This window comes from Stegodyphus dumicola, chromosome 3 (assembly GCF_044657685.1).
Source record: "Stegodyphus dumicola isolate Sdum_Otavi_A_Nest chromosome 3, ASM4465768v1".
Lineage (NCBI taxonomy): Eukaryota > Metazoa > Arthropoda > Arachnida > Araneae > Eresidae > Stegodyphus > Stegodyphus dumicola.
The window spans coordinates 204,271,855-204,294,569 of NC_140770.1; the positions used below are offsets into that span (position 1 = coordinate 204,271,855).

At 32.8% G+C, this 22,715-nt stretch overlaps 1 protein-coding gene across 6 annotated transcripts in view; it reads right to left on the bottom strand.

Annotated features, from left to right (window-relative positions):
* Positions 1 to 12,088: 12,088 nt before the first annotated feature.
* The window catches only part of Hr96 (Nuclear hormone receptor HR96), a 58,829-nt gene continuing 48,202 nt past the window's right edge, over positions 12,089 to 22,715 (bottom strand). For all 6 annotated transcript variants that reach the window (XM_085813782.1, XM_085813784.1, XM_085813786.1 and 3 more), the window contains one exon: positions 12,089 to 19,846. In XM_085813782.1, the coding sequence (XP_085669908.1) occupies positions 18,440 to 19,846 (1,407 nt within the window). In that variant the 3' untranslated portion in view covers positions 12,089 to 18,439. The remainder of the gene's footprint in view (positions 19,847 to 22,715) is intronic.

Here is a 22,715-nt window from a genome sequence, read left to right on the forward strand (position 1 = left end):
TAATTTTTTCTTTTTCGAATTTCATTTTAATTGTTTAAGTTGCACGATTTTTTTTTTTTTTTTTCCGAATAACTCTTTTAAAAATTTCTATTTACCTATTCTAACTGCGTAAATAAAGGTGCAGTGTTTATTTTTTTTTTTCAAATAGTTTTTTATATATAGATTTTTCGTCATAGTTATTATTTTATGTAATTTTTAAATTTTTATACTTTTATTTTAATTGTTTGTGTTGCATTGTCTCTTCAGATAATTGTTTTAAAATTTTCTATTTATTCCTTCGAACTGAGCATTTTAAATATATTTATTAATATCAATTTTCCAGAATTTGATTTTATTTATTTGAACTGCGTTTCTTTCGGAAGAATACTTTGTAACCCAGACTACGATGAGTTTGAAAACTGCATACTATATTAAAAGAGAAAATACAGTAAAGCACAGTTTTACACGCCTTTCAATGTTCCGTTCGGAAAAGATATATATAAATAAGACAGATGTATAACCGACATTTTAACTTAGGATGACTTGCATACACTGCTTTAAACAGTTTTATCATTGTGCCCATTGCTTTACACAATTTTATCCTACATTTGGTTTCTTAAAATGTTATTCATATTTTAGTCAAATATTTTATTTTTAAAATCGCAAGAATCAAATATCATAACATTGTCTGTGTGTGTGTGATTATGGCAAAGCCTCGAGGGCTATCTGCCTAAAAGGAGGGATGCCTTCGTGGAGGACTTTCTAAGGGAAACTGGCTCGTATACACGTTACACATGGGGAAAACCACGAAAACGCCCATGCAGCCAGCCCGTTCGCGGGATTCGAACCTCGGACCGAACTACCAGTGTTCAGCGATTTTACCGCTCGGCCGCTGGTGGGCTATCATAACATTGAAAAGTTTTAAATTAAAAAAAATACAAATACTAAATTTTACGAAAAAAATTATTTTTCTTCTCTTTTTCTTGAAGCATTCTGAAAGCATATTAAAAAGTATCCAACTTTTCGAAACATTTTGGTATTTCTCACAATCATTTTAAATAAAGTTATCGCCTTCCATTTCATAAAGGCCCACAAACGGCCGAGCGGTAAAGACGCTGATCACTGGTAGTTCGGTCCGAGGTTCGAATCCCGCGAACGGGCTGGTTGCATGGGTGTTTTCGTGGTTTTCCCGATGTGTAACGTGTATAAGAGCCAGTTTCCCTTAGAAAGTCCTCCACGAAGGCATCCCTCCCTTTAGGCAGATAGCCCTCGTGTGCTTTGCAATAATTAAATAATCCAATCCAATCCTTAATTAAACATAATTGATTTGTAACTTCTACTAGAACTGACGTTAAGAATTGAAGTGCAAATAAATAATATCGTGTGCAATCTTGATTAATATAAAATTAAAAATATTTGCATTCAGACGGAAAGTTTTTTGAAATATTTGCAATAACTTTATAAGAAGGATTTATTAATAACCGTAATAATTACTTATTATATTACTGATGATTAGGAATCAGTTCTTGACAATTACATTCTAAATTAGAATTTTAAGAATTATTAGAATTTTAAATTAGAATAATGAAAATACGCTACGCACAAAAATACATTTTAGGATAAAAAATGAGTTGATTTTTTATGTTTTAAAACTTCTTGAATTCATTTAATAAACATCGCATCCTTGTTGTTAATTGAATTCAGAATGCTGGGTGTCGTTTATATAATTATTCTTACTTGTCCACGTAATCTGCTGACTTATCCAGCGGTTAAGTAGCTGCAGATCATTTCTACATAACCATTGAACTTCCATTAATTCAGTCTCTAGAGGGTTGTATATTTATATCATAATTTGACTTTTATAAAATGATTATTCTAAATCTTATGTTTCTATAAAAATATACTGTGCTTTAAAAATATGGATGATAGTACCAGCAGCTCTTTCAGCCACTTCAAAAGCATCAGCTTGTTTAGAAATAAATTGTGCAGTTAATGTCATAAAATTCAAATAAACATCAAACGAAAATTCTCAGTTTTAGACAATTCGATTTAAACGAAGTAAAGTAGCAGACGATAAAACGCCGAAGGTAAAAATTTACTCTTACAAAAATTTACTCTTATTAAAAAAAAAAAAAAAAAAAAAAAAAAGATAGAGAGAAATTAAAAAAATATTTAAAAATTTATTTAAAAAAATAGCTTTTCATATAGTATTAATAAATATTTATTAGGCATCATTGAGGGAAAAATGTCATATAATTAATTCTTCGTAAAATTTTACTTGAAATTTAAGGTTAAGAATAGCTCTGGCAATACAGTGTAACAAAAATCCATAGACCACATTTGGCGCTATTATCGCTCAAAAAAAAGATGCCAAATTTCAAAACGCGAAAAAATGTAAATTTGTGTATATCTTAGAAAATTTTGAATAAAAAAGTCTAATTTTTTGCAGATATGCTTAAAAATATACCTACTTTAAGATGATGGTAAAAATTTTATAGGCTATAATTCAAAGTTTTTTTCGAAAAATTTAAAAAAATTATTTAAAAATAGAAATTTAAAAAATAAAACACAAAAAATGGGTAAATTTTATTTGGAATGAACCTAAATTTCGAAATGTGAGAGAAAAAATCAAAAAAGTTTAATAAAAAAGAGATATAAATAAATATTTGCCAAATTCAATTAACATTGAGGAGCTAAAATTTTGAGAGCTAATATTTCAAAAACTACTCGTACGATTTTTACAAAACTTGGTATTCTGGCATAATTTGAGTCGTAGAATCGAAATATGTAAAAAAATTGGTATGTTATTTCAGAAAAAGTCCAATTTTGTGTCAAAATACCTATGTTAGAATAGTGCTATATATAAATCTAATATATATCCTAAGTATATATCCTTTGAATTGAATGCACAAATCCGATGAAAAATGGACAAAATTTTATTATTATCACAATAAAAAAATGCTTAAATTGCCTCAGATATTCTTTTAGTATTACATTATCTCACAGCAGTTATCTTTCAACTACTCAAAAGTTCAACAAAAGTTAATTACTCAAAAGTTCAACTAATTCAAAAGTTAATAAACTACATGAACAATAAATGCAATAAATAAAACAAATCAGATGCTCTCATTACAAATCAAATACGATATACACATTTAGAAACAAAAAGGACCATGATCTTACACTATTTACAATTATTTACATTACGTACTATGGCCATAGTAATGAGCTAACCGTTTGTAATGAACGACTTTAGGCTTAGAGTTCGAAGACTTACGGATCCGAACCACGACGTCATTCAGCCTGTTTAGGACTGTGTACGGCCCATCCCAAGGTGACTGTAATTTCGGACAAAGTCCTTTCCGTCGAGTCGGATTCCACAACCACACCTTGTCTCCTTCGTGGAATTGATGTTCAGTAGCTCTTGTGTGGTAGCGGGTCTTCATCTTCTCCGTCGCCAAGTTGACTCGCTCTCGTGCAAAGTTGTGCATCACTTCAAACCGGGCCTGGAGATCTTGAATATATTCCTCAGGCGATGAAGGAGCACCCGGAGGGCGACCAAACAAGAGATCACAAGGCAGACGAAGGTCACGACCGAAGAGCATCTGTGATGGGGAATAGCCGGTAGTCTCGTAGACAGCACTGCGGTAAGCCAGTAAAAACAGTGGTAATTTCTTGTCCCAATCCTGTTGGTTTCTGGAAAGCACTAATGAGAGGTTATTAAGGATGGTTCGATTGAACCTCTCTACCATGCCGTCCGACTGGGGATGTAATGGCGTCGTTTGAGTTTTGTCAATGCCGAGTAGTTTGCAGAGTTCTTTGATTACTGCCGACGTAAAATTCCTTTTCTGATCGGAATGTAACTGAAGAGGCACTCCGAACCTGGAAATCCAGTGCTGTACCATCACCTCAGCTATTGTGACAGCCTCTTGATCAGGAATAGGGTACGCTTCAGGCCACTTGATGAAGTAATCAATGACAACGAGTATGTATTTGTTGCCATCAGCAGTTCGTGGCAGAGGTCCCAAGATGTCAAAGGCGATACGTTCAAAAGGCGCCCCTACGTTGTAACGGTTGCAGCTTGCCTCGGCTGTGTCTCTTCAGTCCTTTCCGACCTGCACAGGCATCGCAAGATCGGCACCACTTTTGCACGTCATCCTTTGCATTATTCCAGTAAAAGCGCTCATGAACTCTCTGCAAGGTCTTCATTATTTCAAACTGACCTCCTGTACGGCTGTTATGTAGTTCTTTAAGGACATCAGGAATCCCGGATCTTGGACGTATCAGTTGCCATCGGAATGCCTTCCCATCATTCGATTCGAATTTTCGGTATAAGACGCCGTTTGGAATGTGAAGTGAATCCCAGATTGCCTAGCATTGTTTTGTTGTAGGACTATAGATAGAAATGTCCTGCCATGTAGGTTTTCTGTTTGATGAATCCATCAAATCAATCATGGGTTTAATGTCATGGTCTTCCAGCTGGTCTTTCCTGACTTCATCATCACTCCACAGGTCTGGATCAGCCGATGTTGATGTCGTAATTTGTCGTGCGACCGGACTCAGCAACTCTCGCTTCCACCCTGGAACAATATCGGCAGCTTTCTGGGCAAGGTATTCTAGACAGAGCGTCGGCATTCCCGTGTGATGATCCCTTACGATGACGGATAGTGATGTCATATTCTTGGAGTCTCTGTATCCACCTGGCTATTTCACCCTCAGGATCCTTGAAATTTAAAAGCCAGGCCAATGAGGCATGGTCCGTGCGAAGGAGGAATTTTCTGCCGTATAGATAATGATGGAAATGCTCTACGGCTTTAACTATGGCGAGCAACACTTTCCTAATGACATAGTAATTCCTCTCCGGTTTAGATAGGCACTTGCTCCAGTAAGCTACTACACGTTCTTGGCCGTCTATTTCTTGGGACAAAACAGCACCGACACTTACACTGCTCGCGTCCGTGTCGAGAATAAATGGTCTGTCGAGCTGAGGATACATCAGGATTGGAGCAGATGTTAAAGCCTCCTTTAAGTTGTTAAATGCATCCTCGCATTCTTTTGTCCACGACAACTTTTGCTTACTCTCTGTCATCTTGTAAAGGGGTCTTGCTATGGAAGAAAAGTCCTTCACGAATCTCCTTTAGTAGGTGTAAAGCCCTAGGAAGCTTCTCAGCTGATGGACATTTTCGGGACGTTTCCAGGATTTAACCGCTGATACTTTTTCAGGATCCGTGCACACACCTTCCGCAGAGATGACGTGTCCCAAGTAAGTCACTTCCTTTCGAAACAATTTGCATTTAGTGGGACTCAGCTTCAGATTGGCCTCTTTCAGTTTCTGAAGCACCTTTCTAAGATTTTCTAGATGCTCTTCAAAACTCTTTCCGACGATGATGATATCGTCCAGGTATATCAGACAGGCTTCGTAGGAAAGGCCTTTCAAAACAGTCTCCATAAGACGTTCGAATGTTGCCGGCGCATTACACAGTCCAAACGGCATCACTTTGAACTGCCAAAGTCCTTGTCCCGTAGTAAATGCCGTCTTTTCTCGGTCATCAGGATGTATTTCTACCTGCCAATACCCACTCTTTAAATCATGTGTTGAGAACCACTTGCTTCCAGAAAGAGTGCCTAGAATGTCGTCAATTCTAGGAAGAGGGTAACTATCTTTCTTCGTAACCTCATTCAACCGGCGATAGTCAACGCAAAATCTTGTTGAGCCGTCTTTCTTTCTGACAAGAACGATGGGAGATGCCCATGGACTTGCTGAAGGCTCGATGACATTGCCTTCTTCCATATCCTTTAAAAGTGTTCGTACCTCTTCCTGTTTAGCAATCGGTAGACGTCTTGGATGTTGCTTGATCGGAGGATGATCACCAGTATCGATTCTATGTTGTGTCAAACGGGTTCGACTACGGCGGGAGAAAACAACTTGAAGATCTTTAATGACGTGATCGGCAGCATTCTTCTCTTCTTCGTTTAATTGCGCATTCTGCAATAACTCAGATGTAATGCTCTCTGAGGATACGGATTCTGGGATGTTACTCTTTCTTTTAACGCTAGTTACTGGAGTACATGCTGCAACCACTTCACCTTTCTTAATAACTCTCGCCTTCTCAGTTACATTGGCGACTCTCACCGGGATAACCGTTCTGGATAGGTCGACGAGTGTTGAGGCTACTAGTACTCCTTTTGGGCTATTACAGTTATCGGGATATTCTATGATGCCGTAAATAGTGGAAATTTCTATTTTCGGCTATGGATCCAGGAAGTAAAAACTCGGTTCTTGCGGGTATTGGGATATCATCTTGAGCTATAATTTTGTGGATAGATTTCATTCCATCATTAATTCCGAATAGGGCTATGTCCCCAGATGTAGAACGCAATTCGCTATTTTTAAAGTCTAAGGAAAAATTGTATTTCCTTATAAAGTCCAATCCGAGTATGCAAGAATCAGTGATCTCTGCTACATATGCCGTGGGATGGTAAGCAGCACTTCCAAACGTGATGTTAACGTTTACTTTTCCGTCGATGTCGATCTTGTCATCGGACACAGTCAGGAGGGTAACGCAGGGCGGCGTCCAGATAAGTTTGCTTATCAATTGTTGAGCCAAATCTTTTCGGATGATGGTAACGTTGGCTCCTGTATCTATCGTCATATTGCAGGGAACTCCATTAATATGTCCTATTACGAAAAGTCCACTACTGTCGCCTCTCACTGCAGAAACTTGAAGCGCTTTAAACTGGGGCTTTTCATTACCTGGCAACCTCCGCCCCGCGAGATGGCCACTAATTAGTTTCCCTGCTGCTTGCTAGGTGCGGTCTTAACATCCGTGGCCTGGGATATTCTGCAGTTTCGTCGTATGTGCCCTTCGGCACTGCAGTTTCAGCATTTTATGTTCGGCTTCTTGTCACCAATATTCCGTCTCAAGGCATTCAGTTGTCTAGTTAAATCGTCTAGACGAGCAATGACTTGATCCCCTGGCTCCTGGACTTGAGCAGCTCTGACTGGGTGGCGGTCTCAACGAGTGGCTTGTTGGGCTGCCTCGAATTTCATGGCGTACACTAGAGCGCTTTTAAGATCTTTAACATCCGCCATTCGTAGAGCTTCCTGTATTTCAGGATCTCGGAATCCGTCGATGAAATATTGCAGGGACAGGATTTCCCTTGTTTCTGTCGGGCACTCCGAAAAGGCAAGATGGGACAGCCTTTCAACATTTGTGGCAAGTTCCTGGAGTGTTTCCGTGTTTTTCTGTTGGCGGGATTTTAATTGAAGCCTGCTGCAGTCTTTTAAACACTTCTTCCCAAAGCGCAGCTCTAACGCGCCGGACAGAGTTTGAAATCTAACCTTTTGTTTTCGGGAAGAGTCTGAAGGATATCCGCTGCGTCTGCTCTCAAAGAAGCGGCAAGATGACAGGCTTTAGCTTGAGAATCCCATCCATTCGCTTCCGCCACTATAGAAAATTGTGTTTTATACACTTGCCAAGAGGTCTTCCCATCATATGTACATAACTTCAGTAAGGGACGAGCAGGCATGGGTAAAAATTTAAAACCATCACTATTGTTCCTTGCCGTCACTAGGAATTTCTTTAAAATATCCACTTCTTTGGCTACTGCAGAAATCCTATCATCAATTTGTGGTTCGATTTGGTGTTGGACGGCGCAAACTCTTCCTTCAATTCGTTCTTCCACAGCAGAAATTCTCCTTTCTATACATGTTTTGTTACATAAGAAACTCTTCCTTTTATTTCTTCTTTCACCGAAGAAACTCTTTCTTCAATTTGATCTTTTACGGAAGAAACGTTTTCTTCAATTTGTCCAACTTTATTTTCAACTGTGTCAATTCTGCCTTCCATAGCTTCAAATTTATTTTCTATTATGCAGGTAAATTCTCTTTTCATGTCTTCTTGACCTGTTTCAATCTTTTCCTGACTGGATTTCATTTCTGCTTTAACGGAGTTGACGGCCCCTTCCATCTCTTCTAGGAAAGCAGCAAATGCAGTCATCACTTGCCTGAATTGTTCTTCCATCGCTCTCGTAATTGGCATTCAAAACCCCACTCCTGACACCAAAAATTGTTGCGTGCGTACGGGTTCGTTTAAATTGAATGCACAAGTCCGATGAAAAATGGACAAAATTTTATTATTATCACAATAAAAAAATGCTTAAATTGCTTCAGATATTCTTTCAGTATTACAATATCTCACAGTAGTTATCTTTCAACTACTCAAAAGTTCAACGAAAGTTAATTCAAAACAGCTAAAAGAAAGCTAATCCGCGAATTCGCTACAATCAACAAGAGCAGTTTTCTAAACAAACTCTTAAAACAACAACAAGCTAACTAAAATCACTGACTAACTGAATTGAGAGGTTTTCCTTTTTATAAGATTTTTAAATCGCGTGCGAGAACTTTCTCGAAATCAAAAAGAGATATTTATTAAATGCTAAAATGCACGCCCTCTTGTTTTTTGCAATTTTACGGCTTAGCTTTCATTTAATATTCGTCACGCGGTGCACTGCGCGGGAAATAAAATTATTTAATTTACAATTTAACTAACATCAGCTATTTAAATATAAAATCCGTAACAATACTAAGGTCATGCATTATCTTGTTAGTAAATGATACTAAGACAGCTTGATGCAACAGCCAGCACAGCTGATATCTACAGAATATAACTTATGTACATTTAGCCTTCACATTGCTTGCAATACACCTAAGGGAGAGACTGACTATCCTAAGAAATGGCTTCTCAGACTGAAGTTGGGATGCAGCTTCCTAGCTTCTACAAATTATCACTAAAAGGTATCCTTGGGCACAAGAGAATGCAAACTCCTTCAAATGAACAGCAGAGGTGCCAGTGTTTCTGGCACCTCTGCTGTATTTGTGTATCTGAGGGACATAAGCTTTTATATCAATTACATGTGCCTTCTATGATACACTACTGCAAACTACTATATTGCACCAACTAAATTCTGCAATTGTTATACTTGCTTGTGTCGAATGGAAAGAGATTGACAGCGCACGACAGCATGCTTTTACTCTCCATCAGATGCAACTACTACACAGCAAATACTATATTGCTCCAATCAAGATAGCTGTGACATCTGCTTGATTGATATAATTTCTTTTGGGTCATAATGTGGCATCTCTTTAAGCCAGACAATTGTTTGCAGTTTCGTGGAGTACAATTCAAAAGCATCTTTGTACACAATTTGCAGTATCAAAACAGAAATCTACTTATAAGGGGAAATATTCAGCCTTTCAAATACTGTATAAGCATCATTCTCATTCTAGAACATCATTGGTTCTGAAATTCTAATCATATACTTAATAGACCTATTTTCAATAACATTTGCATGCTGTGTTTTATGGTTATAATTCACATTTTTATGCTTTTTTTGTGAACAGAATGTATTTCATTCATTAATTTTCAAAGATAAAATGCAATAAAAACAAACTTATTAAAAACTTATAATTTATTAAATGGTAAGCTTATCAAATGCTATAAGATAGTAGATCAATAAGATAAAAGTCAAAGGTACTGAAAAATTTCAGAGCATACTATATATATGACTAACAGAAAATGAAAGAGAGGGGGGAAATAAAAGTAAACCTATATATCTGATTATCAATAAGACATACATAATGCTGCTTATCAATAATATATACATAATATTTTAGGCTATTTTTAAAATATGAAATTCCTTATTCACACATAAAATGTTAAACTGGTAATTCCTCTAATGGAAGACAAACAAAATGAGTGAATCATGACATCAGAACAGTTAATCTGAAAATTATTGATAACATTTTAGTCTTTAAAATACTAGAAAAATACTCTGAGTAGGAATCAAACCAGTACAGTCAAAAGTCGTTAATTCGGACACCCATAATTCGGAATGATCTATAATCCGGACATCAAAACTAAAAACTTTCTGCGCATGCGCCGCGTTGACACATGCGCAGAGGCGTTCACGCGTGCGCGTAAGACCTTTTACGACTGCGCATATGAGTGTGCGCAAGTGCAGAATACGTTTTCGCGTGCGCATTTTATGTATAATGGACGTATAAGCTAAATAATTATCTATTTCAGTTAATGTTGATGATTGCGTTGTTCCTTAATTTTCGAATTGCATCCGGCTTATTATTTTTTGCAGACTGTAAGAGCAATTTTATAAAAGTAAGCTTAAACTTTCGATTATATCAAATAGAATTTCCGATATATATTTGTTAATATGTAAAGGATCTAAAGCGAAAGTATGTTTTGAAATCCGAAATCTGTTTATCAATTTCACGCTGCTCGGCGGCGGGCGCGTAATGAATTGGAAGTTGATTTGTCAGCACTATCCTTATCTTCAGCGCAGATGTTTTTATTTTATTTGGCTTATAATTCCTTACCAAATGTAGTATTTCATCTCGATATGCTCCGTCTTTGATATGATTTAAAACAAGTTCCTCGTCATTATAATTCGCTTCCGATAGCGAAGAAAAGTGACAGAGGTTATTGAAAACAAAAAAATTTCGATTGACAAATTAGTCGGTGTTCTTGACACAGCAATTATAGGACTTGAACGGCGGAACTTTGTAACTGAACAAGAAATTATGTCTGTTTAATAGAATTAAAGAGAAAGTATTATCACATGAAACGAAGCAAAACTTAAACAACTTACATTGAAAGAAATGTTTAATAAAGTAAACAAATAAATATTAAGCTTTTTCTTTTTGCAAATTTTGATACCCTTTAGATCATAATTGTTCTTTATTTCATAAATTACGGTTTCATATTTTTAATTTTAGAATATCTGCATGCCATCTTACGAGATTTAAACTGATGATCTATAATCCGGAAAAATCGATAATCCGGAATCTCCGAAGTCCCGACGAGTCCGGATTAACGACTTTTGACTGTAATAACCAATGAAACCGGTAATAACATTAATTCTAACATCTTTAGCTATTTAAATTATATTAAGTTATTATAAAAGATTAAACAGGACTAAAATATAATACATGCTTATATTCCTGTATAATGTATTCATATTCTTGTAATTAAAATATACCAGGTTCATTTAATAAATACAGATGAATAATGAAACACCACTAATAATCAACGTTAAATTCTAGTCTATGAGATTATCAGAGGATGAGTTTTAAACAGGTAAAGAGGACAAATTTAGAGATTACTGGTTTGTTCCCATATAAGGAAGTATTAATTACTCCCCAAATTTGTTTTCCAACATTCCAACACTACATAAGAATCTACCCAATTAGATGAAAGTTACATGAATTCTACCTAAATATCGTATACTGAAAAAATTTTTTTAAACTGATTTAAATCTTAAAGTTCATAACATAAAGTAAAACTTAGCACAAAACAAAATTTATAACATAACATTTTAGCATATTATACATTCAACAAAAATGAGTACATATATACAATATAAAGAAAAGGGAAGTAAACTTTAAACTTTAATATAAAAATGCAACAACACATACACAAAATTTAACACATATTCTTGAGCAATGATGATTTTAAACATGAAAGTTCAATCAATGACAATAACAATAAACAACAATTGTTCAGAATCATATCTATCTGCAAAATATGCAAGTCTTATTTTGCCATGCACGCATATCTTCAACTGATATCATCAATAAAAGCAGAAAATTATTAAAATATTACATACTAATATTTTTTATCCATTTACATATCTGAGAATCTATAGCTATACACGAAGGCAAGTTTTAAAAGCAAATTATGTGAAAATAATTTCTTTTATTATTATAATAATAAATACCAAAAACATTTCACACAAAATTTTGGTTCTGATACATTGATAATAACTGAATATAACAGAATTTGAGAAAAATGTAAATATATATTTATTTGAAGCAGCCATAACATATTTTGCTTGTGCTTTGTTGCCGGCAGAACATCAAGCAAACAAGATATAAGTTATTTAAATTATGACTAGAAAACTTATAAAATAATTACATAAAAAAGGGCGACATTAGAATGTTATTTTTTAAGTATTAAACTAATATATTTGTCAACTGTAAGAGTCATAAATTTTCAAATATGTAAATGGACTTTTAACAATAAAAAATCAAACAAATGAAAAATTAATATTTTATTACAAGAAGTAAACATTTCGGCAAATACAGATTTTTCTAATTCTGTGTTATTGTGAAAAGATATTTTAAACATACTTATTTAGATGTATGCAAAATGCATTCAAAAAGTAATTAGATAAAAACAACATTTGTATTAATGCATAATTTCAATAAATAATTCTGATAATGAGAAAAATTTTTAAGACTGCAATTTAAATTTTATTATTAATTATTCAACAGATCACAGATAATATTCATATGCAAATTTCAGAATACAAATACACTTGAATTGTTATATTGCAATTATATCAATATTACACATATGGATGGAAACCTGGTTACAAGATATGGAGAGAAAAAAATTTCCCCCCTCTGCAAACACTTATTAAAAGGCACTTAAACATTCTTTCTTATATACGAGAACATAAATACATTACAAAATATGTTTATTATTCCAAAAGCATGAATTTGTGAACTTATTTTTATTTGCAGTTTATGATTATACAATAAACATTAATGAAAAAGATATTTCATTAAGATATTCCACATTAAAGTTTCATTACATCAATTTGATTCATAATGGTTCCAATTTTAAAATTAAAACATTTTAAATTGAGATTGAAATAAAAAGCTTCAGGATGAATTTTAATCAATATAATTCAATTTTCATTTCTTTTCAATATAATCCATGCTAATGATATATTACACCAGTATAATAATTTATCATAACTATAGTTCTATATATGAATGAGTGCTAAGTTAATGACATGTATATATGTATATAAATATACAACAGTGGATTTAATAAAATTTAACAGATATATGTAGAAAATAAAAATTTTAAATATATATGTATTCTATTAGTAATATAAAACAATGCATTAAATCAAAATGCCAAAAGACATATTTTACTGCTTAAGCATGTATACAACATTCGAAAAGAAATCATAATTTATCACATACCTATACAAGACTATAGTTTAAAACATTAAATTACATTTCCATTTTGGAAATGGCAGAAATATTTTGTACTCATGCAATTCACAAGACTAGTATAATACATAGCATTATCTCCTTCACCCATATTTCAATGCTTTTAGTCCTCTATGGAGGCTGTCACATTAAAGAGGTTATATTCAATTCTAATGCTTATTTATGCATAAAGAAATATTGGTCACTTTCGGAGGTGGCCATTTATAAAAAATGGTTGCCACAACAGGTCTTATAATATTTTAACACTAATTATTACTTCTTTGTAATAACAAAAAATTTAAATATAGTATATAATAAAGATGTAATATTATATAACAGAGTGTGGGTTAACCAGCACTGAAATCATGAAATACTAGATTCGCTTCCTGTGATGAAATAGGATGGCCCCAAAAGTATTTTTACTCTTCTCATACATAATATATGAGGCAATATTTCTTAGTAAGACATCCATACATGAAGGCACTCATCTCTTTATGCACATAGCCTTAACAAAATATGATAGCTGTTTCAAAAAAATAATTGACGACCTCAAAATTAACATTCTAAATTTGGTAATCTGCCCCTAAATTCATCTCTTCTCACAGGTTCCAGACTTTTCTATCTTATGTAACGTTTTAATGCAGATGCCTCTCGTCCAATCAAATTAATTCTAAACCAGAACTGTGAACTGAAACTTTTCTGAATACCACCCTTCTTCCTCTGAAGTTCTACAAGGTGAGAGCCTTCAACGTTTATCTTGAAAACATTAAAGAAATACCAACAATTAAAAATTGTTGAATTAAAATAAAAAGAAATACCAACAATTAAGAATTGGGCTCTTCCTCTGAAGTACTGCTCTTTTTCCACGTTAGCTCGCCTGCTGGTAAGACGCTTTTCATCCATGCTGCTGCCGCTTACTTGCTTAAGATGACGTCGTACTTCAAAATGAGAGTTATTCTATTCAAATATTATTAAGAAATATCTTGTCTGAAAAAAGATTATTTGATATGCATGGAAAAAATAAAGATTGTGATTTTTCAAGATATGTTGTGCTAAATTGTGTCATCATGCTTTCCACTCTGCCACCTTTAAGCCACTACGGTCTTCTCGGTCATCTAGGCAGTATCGTAAGCTGTTGGGAAGTGCATTGCTTTCATCTACGCATTTGAAATCATTACATATTTATAAAAAGTCAGGATAGGATTAACCTGGTGCAAGTTTTCCCGAATGGATTTCGACCTCTTCTGCCTCAAACTTCCAGTGAATCACCAAATTCGTTTCCGGTGTGTGATTTAACGGCATATTCAAAAAGTGCTTTGAAAATCATCGAGTAAATCTGCAATTTCAAAATCGAAAGTGTTTGGAATCAAGGTCAATGCCGCAGCGTAGTGAAATATGGTTAATGTTACTTGCTCCCTTCGAATATTTACAATGTTTATTCATTTCCAATCATCGCGTAAAAACAAAATTAAACATCCAAAGTGCTTTGAAGGTCATCAACCTCATTAGTGAAACATGAAATGCCAAATAGTATTTTGTGCTCTCTTGCATGTTCAGTGCTTTATTTGGAAAATTCTTCATATTCTAAGAATGCTATATTATCATGCGTCATCAAATATGATAGGGAAGTGATATTAATTTCCAAATTGAGTATATTACGTTTAAAAAAATTGCATTTATAAGTTAATTGTATTATGATTTATTGATGGTAATACTTTGCTTTAATCATTTTAAGATGAATATTAATAATTCAAAAATATTATGATTTATTTAAAATGTAGTTTTGTATTTCTGAATTGGGAAAAAGAAATTATTGAATTTTGTAAAAATTAGGAATGTTTTATTTAGGGAAGGTTTCTAATGCGAATAATATTTTTGTACTATTGTTTAAAAATTTTTTTTTGAATTTTTACTGTATTTTAAGAATGAAATTAATGTTTGAAAATTTTTAATTGTTGGTATTTCTTTAATGTTTTCAAGATAAACGTTGAAGGCTCTCACCTTATGAAAAAAACACATTTTTTTAATAAGTATTTTTATTTTTTCATCAAATGGAGTGTGTTTTTAATATTCATATGGAATGACTGCAGTTCGAAAAAGGCCAGTTGCCTCTACGGAAGGAATGGAGGCCTTTTCTACAGTAACTGCTAATTTGGCAAATCTTTTGGCCAAAGGTGAAGAATATTAAACACCAGTTTGCTCAACTGATAAACCAATATAATGGAAATGCTCGTATTTAGATAAAGTTGTGAAGTCTTCAAGTTTTGTAAAGAATAAGTAAATTTTAAATGTCTTAATAATAGTGAAAAATTTGAAATTGTGTTTATGAATGGTGTTTTACAAAATTTTTATATTTTAAAATGCCTTCCTTGAAAAACATAATTAAATAATATGAAAATTGGCATCTTAATTTGTAATATAATAGAAATATTTTCATCAACAAAAATTTGAAAGAATTTTATTTGAACATTTAATTTGTGAAAAAATTTGAACTTTTACCATGTGGAACTTTCAAGAACTTTACAAAATTTCACTGGACATTCTTATCTCAGAACACTAAAATGTGCAATTGTTTTAAAAGAGTACAGTGTCTAAAATTATTATAGAATTTAAAATTTTATGACATTCAGTGAAATGTCAAAATTAATTCAAAATATCGGTCAAAATTTTATGACAATAATTTTTTGTTTAAAAGTTAATATGTTTGTATTTCAAAATTATATCTTTCACATTTGCTGCTCTAATGCTTGTTCTTCCACCCTGCTCACCCAACTTTTCTTTTGAAGGGGGGGGGATATGTAAGATATAACAAAATATGATAGCTGTTTCAAAAAAATAACTGACGACCTCAAAATTAACATTCTAAATTTGGTAATCTGCCCCTAAATTCAACTCTTCTCACAGGTTCCAGACTTTTCTATCTTATGTAACGTTTTAATGCAGATGCCTCTCGTCCAATCAAATTAATTCTAAACCAAAACTGTGAACTGAAACTTTTCCGAATACCACCCTTCTTCCTCTGAAGTTCTATGATACTCTGCCCTTTTTCCGCATTAGCTCTCCAGCTGGTAAGATGCTTTTCATCCATGCTGCAGTCGCTTACTTGCTTAAGATGATGTACTTCAAAATGGGAGTTATTCTATTCAAATATTATTAAGAAATATCTTGTCTGAAAAAGGATTATTTGATATGCATGGAAAAAATAAAGATTGTGATTTTTCAAGATATGTTGTGCTAAATTGCGTCATCATGCTTTCCACTCTGCCATCTTTAAGCCACTACGGTCTTCTCAGTCATCTATGCAGTATCGTAAGCTGTTGGGAAGTCCATTGCTTTCATCCATGCTTTTAAAATCATCACATATTACATTAGAGGTTTATTTTTAAAAGCACTGAGATTTAAAGTATGATATAAATTTAAAAATATATAAATAAACTATAAATTTAGAACAGAAATAAAAGTTTTTGAAACAAAACAAAATTCTTAAACCAGGAGAACATTTATAGATGTGCTTGACAAACATTTTATAATATATTGATTAATAACAAAATCATATCACTACAGTTTACATACATTTTTAAAATTCACATACAACTAAATAATCATTATGTGTTAATAATGAAGCTTTCAAAATATTTCTAATGCAATAATCTAGACCTAACTAACTTGGCCTAGATTAATAATATGGCAATAATGAAAAACCTGGCCTAAAAGCTACGTACTTAAGAGACTAAAGCTTTTGCATACAAGAATCCACAATGCTTTTACGATAAAACATATTTAACATAGCTATACTTGTTAAGTATGATAAGTATTTTTTAAGTCACTACTTTGACATGCTGAAAATTACAGCCTTAGAGGAAGAAGTAATTCCTTTCATGTTCATGATAATTTAAGAATTTTTTTAGATAAAAAACATATGCAATAATTTGCATATATTTTAATTCCATATATTTAATTTGCACATATTTTAATATGTTTGAAATGTGGCCACTAGAAAGTGTTTCTTTAAAATGAATTTTGTCTGTCTTTAATTTTTTTTAATTTGTATTAAGTTAGCAAAATTTCATTAAATAAAATAATATATATACAAATTTATATTAAGTGCATCAGTAATTGCTCGATTTTCTTCAAGACTGAAATGCATCATTTTCCTTTTCTCATCAAGGCTCTCATAACAGGAAATCATCCTTAAATTAGTGAGGTTTTACAAGCAAAAAAGAAAATCTATAAAAACACCACCTGAAACAAAGCAAAATCATGCATTAAATGTTGTTTTCAGACATGACAGAATATGTGGCTCTATTACTGGTGACTAATAAAAATAACTAAATTTCTTATATGGATAATGTAAGCTACAATTTATTAATAAAACTTTCAATACTTGCAAAATGCATTTTGCCTTAAGGTAGTCTTGTTAGCAATTTGAATAATGAAATCTAGAAATAATTATCCATATTTCCCATAAATAAGCTCAGTGACATACTAACTGCAATGAAAGGGGGGAATCAAATTCATGCATTTCACACACATAAATTCACAACAAAACAGAATATTAGACATTTACATAAAATTAATCAAACGTTAGCAAATGAATAACACAAAACAGATTTAACAAATCATGTTTGCAAAATCATAAGCCTCTGAACGACTATGTAGTTTACAATGAGTTTATAGCTTTACTTCAGTCTTGACACATACCAAATTATGTAACATCTCAAAAACTAACTACATTATTTAACAACTCCCCACATTTTATAAACATATGAAAAATGAGAAGCTGATGATTAAAAATTCACCATTCAGAGTTTCATGCATCAATTCAGAAATTCTTAAAATGCATGAGCTAGACACATGAACTTTTCATGAAAGACAGTCGTTAAATTGTAATGTTGTGTAAAAATAGATCCTGTATGACAATAGTTGACATTATTCTGCTTGCAAATATATGCTCAAATCAATTTTTCATACGATAACTGTTATACGATAAACTATGAAATGTTCATCAGTAAACATTATGCATTCACAGTTCATGTTATATACTCACAAAACATGATGAAAATTAAAAGTTGTTTAAAAACACTGCATACTACATCCAAAAATGTTATGCATACACAAAACTGGATGAAATTAAAAACTGTTTAAAAATATTGAGAACTTCAGAATAAACAAATGAAATGACAAAACACTTTAAAGTTTGACTTTCTAGAATAACACTTTCATAATCAAGTTTAAAATGCAAGAAATAATGAACCATGTTATAACTCAAGACATACTTTAAAATTATGTTGGCACAAAAGAATGTAACTATTTCTACAGTAATTTAGACAAGAAACCACTTCATAATATACAGGCTACAACAAAATTTGCTTCCAACATTCAATGTTTCAAATCAAAGATTTCGATTAAAAGTGGCTCCACATCTTTTGGATTTACATCTAAATAAACACGAACATGATTTTCATTCAAAATATGCAGCTCCTGTATCTTGTGTATTAGCTTCAGATAAACAGTTTTTGCTTCACAATAGTCATACATCGAATCTAGATAACGGCGTAGCAAATAGTAGTATGTATTTTGTTCAAGTCTAATTGCTTCCCTGTGAACTGTATTTGGGCGCTCAGGAGTAAAAAGAGCAATGCCACTTAATATAAGCATGATATTTTCATCAGTTCGCCACTGGGGATGGAATGAATTAATAAATCGCTTATGCTCTTCATAGACATTGCCTTTTGCTTCTTTCAAAATATCTACTTTAATAGACATAACTTTTGGACCCTGAGGCCCTTGCCAGCACTCTTTTTCAGGATCATATGACATAACAGAGCGTAGTATCATTAATTCTGTGCAACCGCCTTTCAATAAAGCTATTTGGTCATCCTGACATAAATTTTTGAAAGCATTGATTTTTTTTGACATCTTGATTAAACGTCTAATAGCATGATCTGTCATATTAATTACATCTAACAGACTTGGATCAGACATACCACATGGCAAAGGCATTTTCAATACCTCATTTGCGATTACTAGCTCTTGAAGCTTTAATTTTTCAAGTTTATTAAGCTCTTTAGATGTCGTAAGTTCAGTTCTGATTGGAAGTTCAGTGAATTCAATTTCAACTGCTTTTGCATAAATTGATTTAGGCACATCATTGCATAATGATGATGAAGTATCCAGCAGGCTTACTTTTGGCACTAGCAGACCTTCAGTTTCCCGAATGCTATTATTTACTGAGTTGGAGCTGCCAACTTCATGTTTTATCATCAAAGAATGCCCCGTTTCAGATGAAATACTCACAGATTCATTAGTATCTTCAGCAGAATGTGCTGTTTGAGATGAATGATTAGATACTTCATCTTGCATTGAGTCTGAAGCACTTTCCAAATGTGGAATTTTTGTTGGAGGGCTGTATTCACAATCTGATGGAGTGAGAGGCTGATGAGTGAATGCACGAGTTTTTGGAAGGTCAGCGATCATTCCAACACTACCAGGAGTTTGTGGTGTCATAGGAGACATTGATGAAATAGGGCTAAGCAACATCTGGGAATCATCAGGGCTTTCAGCTTTGATATAAGTAAAGTCCTGAACCTGTAATGAAGCCTGCTGACTATTTCTTTTTCTACGATTTTTTTCAATTTTGTCCCGCTTGGCTTTTTTCTCTTCTTCGGACATTATCCATTCTTTTTTCATGCCTATAGCAAAGCATTTTTTCAATCTGCACTTTTGACAAAAGCGTCGAGTTACCATGTCAACTTTGCAATTATCTTCAAATGGACATTTGAATTCCTATCAAAAGTAAAACATATTAAAAACATTTAAATGTTTTATTTAAAATATCTAAAACAATTTTTAAAATCTCTGTATTATAACAATTATAAAACACTAAGGACAAACAACTTATTCAATTAGCATCTCAATAATAGAAAATTCCATATTGACTAAGAAAACTTATTTTTTGTTTGCAAGATAAAAAAAAAAAGCAAATTCGGGAAATACACCCAAAGACAGATTGCATAAAGTATTATAAAACATGCTACTTTGTATTCTTCGAAATGGAAGGTACATCATCAGAAGTAAAATATATTACTTTTATAATGTACCTCCTAGCAGTTGACTTAGTTTTAAAAACATTGAACTTATATAACATTAGAAATACTTATGCACATAGATATCTCCATGAATATACAGTAGATACCTTAATATGATCACAGTTAAAGTTATCATTTGGATATTGCTATCGAATTGGCAAGTCACCAAATAAGGTCAAAATAGATTACAGAAATTGCCAAATCACAGATATCTGTTGACAAGTAAGGTACTTAGTCACCAAAGAGATTGGTTTCAATTTCAATAAGCCATTTAAAATTAGCCACAAAAACAATCTCAGTTTGACATAGATTTTGAGCAATGAATAAATTTGAAGGAATCCCTCTTCTTCACAAGCAAAAAAATTTCTGCAGTTTGCCCCACCCCCAATTTCCTGAAATCATTTATGCCAAATTAAGCTATGCTTTTTTGCCTAGTTTAAAAATTTATATTGGCATGCTTTCTTCAAATGAAGAAAGGAGTTTGGCATTGGTCAAATAATTTCTAGAAATGCTATGAACTCAATATGGAAACTTTTTTATTTTTTTTTAACTAAAATGTTGTGAAAGTACTTGCTTAAATGCTTCTAGTTATATTAAATTAATTTCACTCCAAAATTATTTTGAAGGATATTTCTTCTCATCATGTAATATTATCATTTGGTTAATGTTATCAAAATAGCCATAGACAAATGTGAAAAGTGGTGCCTACTGTATAGATATTTAAATATAAAACAAGGGTTTAGAAATTTCAAAATTATTAAAGTCTATTTCAAAACTGATTTGTATTCTTCCTGTTAGATAGTTGGCCACAACTTCTGATTTAATTATTAGCTCTCGATTTTATATATATATATATATCTGTAATGATATTTTTTACATATTATTTTGAATGCATATAGATATGTGATGAAAAAGAGAGAGCAGTGTTGATGGCATAGAACACAGATTGCATACAACATAGATCCATACTGAAGAAGAATTCTGATTGAGTAGAATGTTGAACCCATAACGACTAAAAAACTAGGCAATTGAGGTGGATTAAATTAATTTTTTTTTTCAGTTGACATTTGTGGCCACAATTTACTTGGCACTCTAATCATGCCTATTCAAGAAAATTGACATTTTATAGTGTTGCAATAGAAAGAGAGCAGAATGAAATAGCTTTCAAGTGGCACAGAGGTAGAAGAAAAAAATGTGCAATTAATCCAATATGGAAGAACAAGAGATTCAGTTTTCAAAATTTTGAGTTCAAGTGCCAAATTAACTACGTCATCAGTATTATGCAAGCCATGTCACATGAACTAATCTATATGGACTATTGCTAATTTAACTCCTAATTTTGATTTAAATATTTCTATCTTACACACAGCATGGAGGTAATCTAAATACACAGTGAAGTGAAAGTTCTCTTGAGAGGTTGGTGGACTTGTCCCCCATGGGGTGCCCTCCATCAAAATAGAGGGCAGAGCTGAGAAAAGTTGTACTGTCACCTATATGACATTCAAGGCTCTTGCCAAGGACAGGCACAATCTTGCACTCTCTTGCCATGATGAATTTCATGGCCTTGTTCTGATGTTATTGTTGGACACGAGAGATAAGTCACAACAACAACAAACTATAAATACATGAATCTAGAGTGCATCATCTGAAATTTAACCTGCATTAAGCCATTACATAACAATAGCATTGCATATATTTTTTATCCAATCACTGTTTAATATTTAAACAAAGGAAAGTGAATCTATAAATTTTGCTTTGATAAAATGTGCACTTACTTTTGCTCTCTTCTCTCAATCTGTGTGTGTCATTATGCTATGTCATCCACTGTCTCAAGATGTTATCAGTTATATAAAATTGTGGTGTGCTTATCACATCCATAATGATGATATGTAAAAAAGAATATGAGTCTTAAGAATTAGTTATCAAGAAATACAACTGTGCTGAATCTACACCACACCTGCTAAGTTTCTTTTTCTCTGGTATGTCACCTAGTGTGTGTGTGTCTGTTTTACAATCTCAAGATATCTACAGAATTTACATTACAGATTAAAATAGCTGGTAGGATAATATGATCCTACATGTATGCCTTTCAACATGCCTGCATGCATCAACGAAAAGTTACCTACAGAATATATTACATATGTACACAGAAAGCATGATCTAAAAGCAGCACACATCAAACTTTAAAAAACTGTGGAAATTTCAGCACTGATATTAATAACAAATTGTTCAAATGAATGACACCTCTGTACTGTTACAAATAATATATTGAGATTTCAATTGCAGTTCATGCCCCAAGCTTTATTTTAATATTAATTTTTTTTATGCAAGATGAAGATAAGCTTGTCCCAAAGAGAATAAATTTTCATGTCTGAACATGAATTAGCAATATATTTTTACAGAATAGTTGCTTATAAAGAGATTCCAAATGCTTGTAAAACTAACAAGACAATGATTTTCCACTTGGTAACCTGATTTCAAGAAACTGCAAGCATTAACCATAAGAAACAAATTGAATGCATCTCTTTTTTCCGAACTGCGATAAAATGGTGAAATCAGGAATAAAA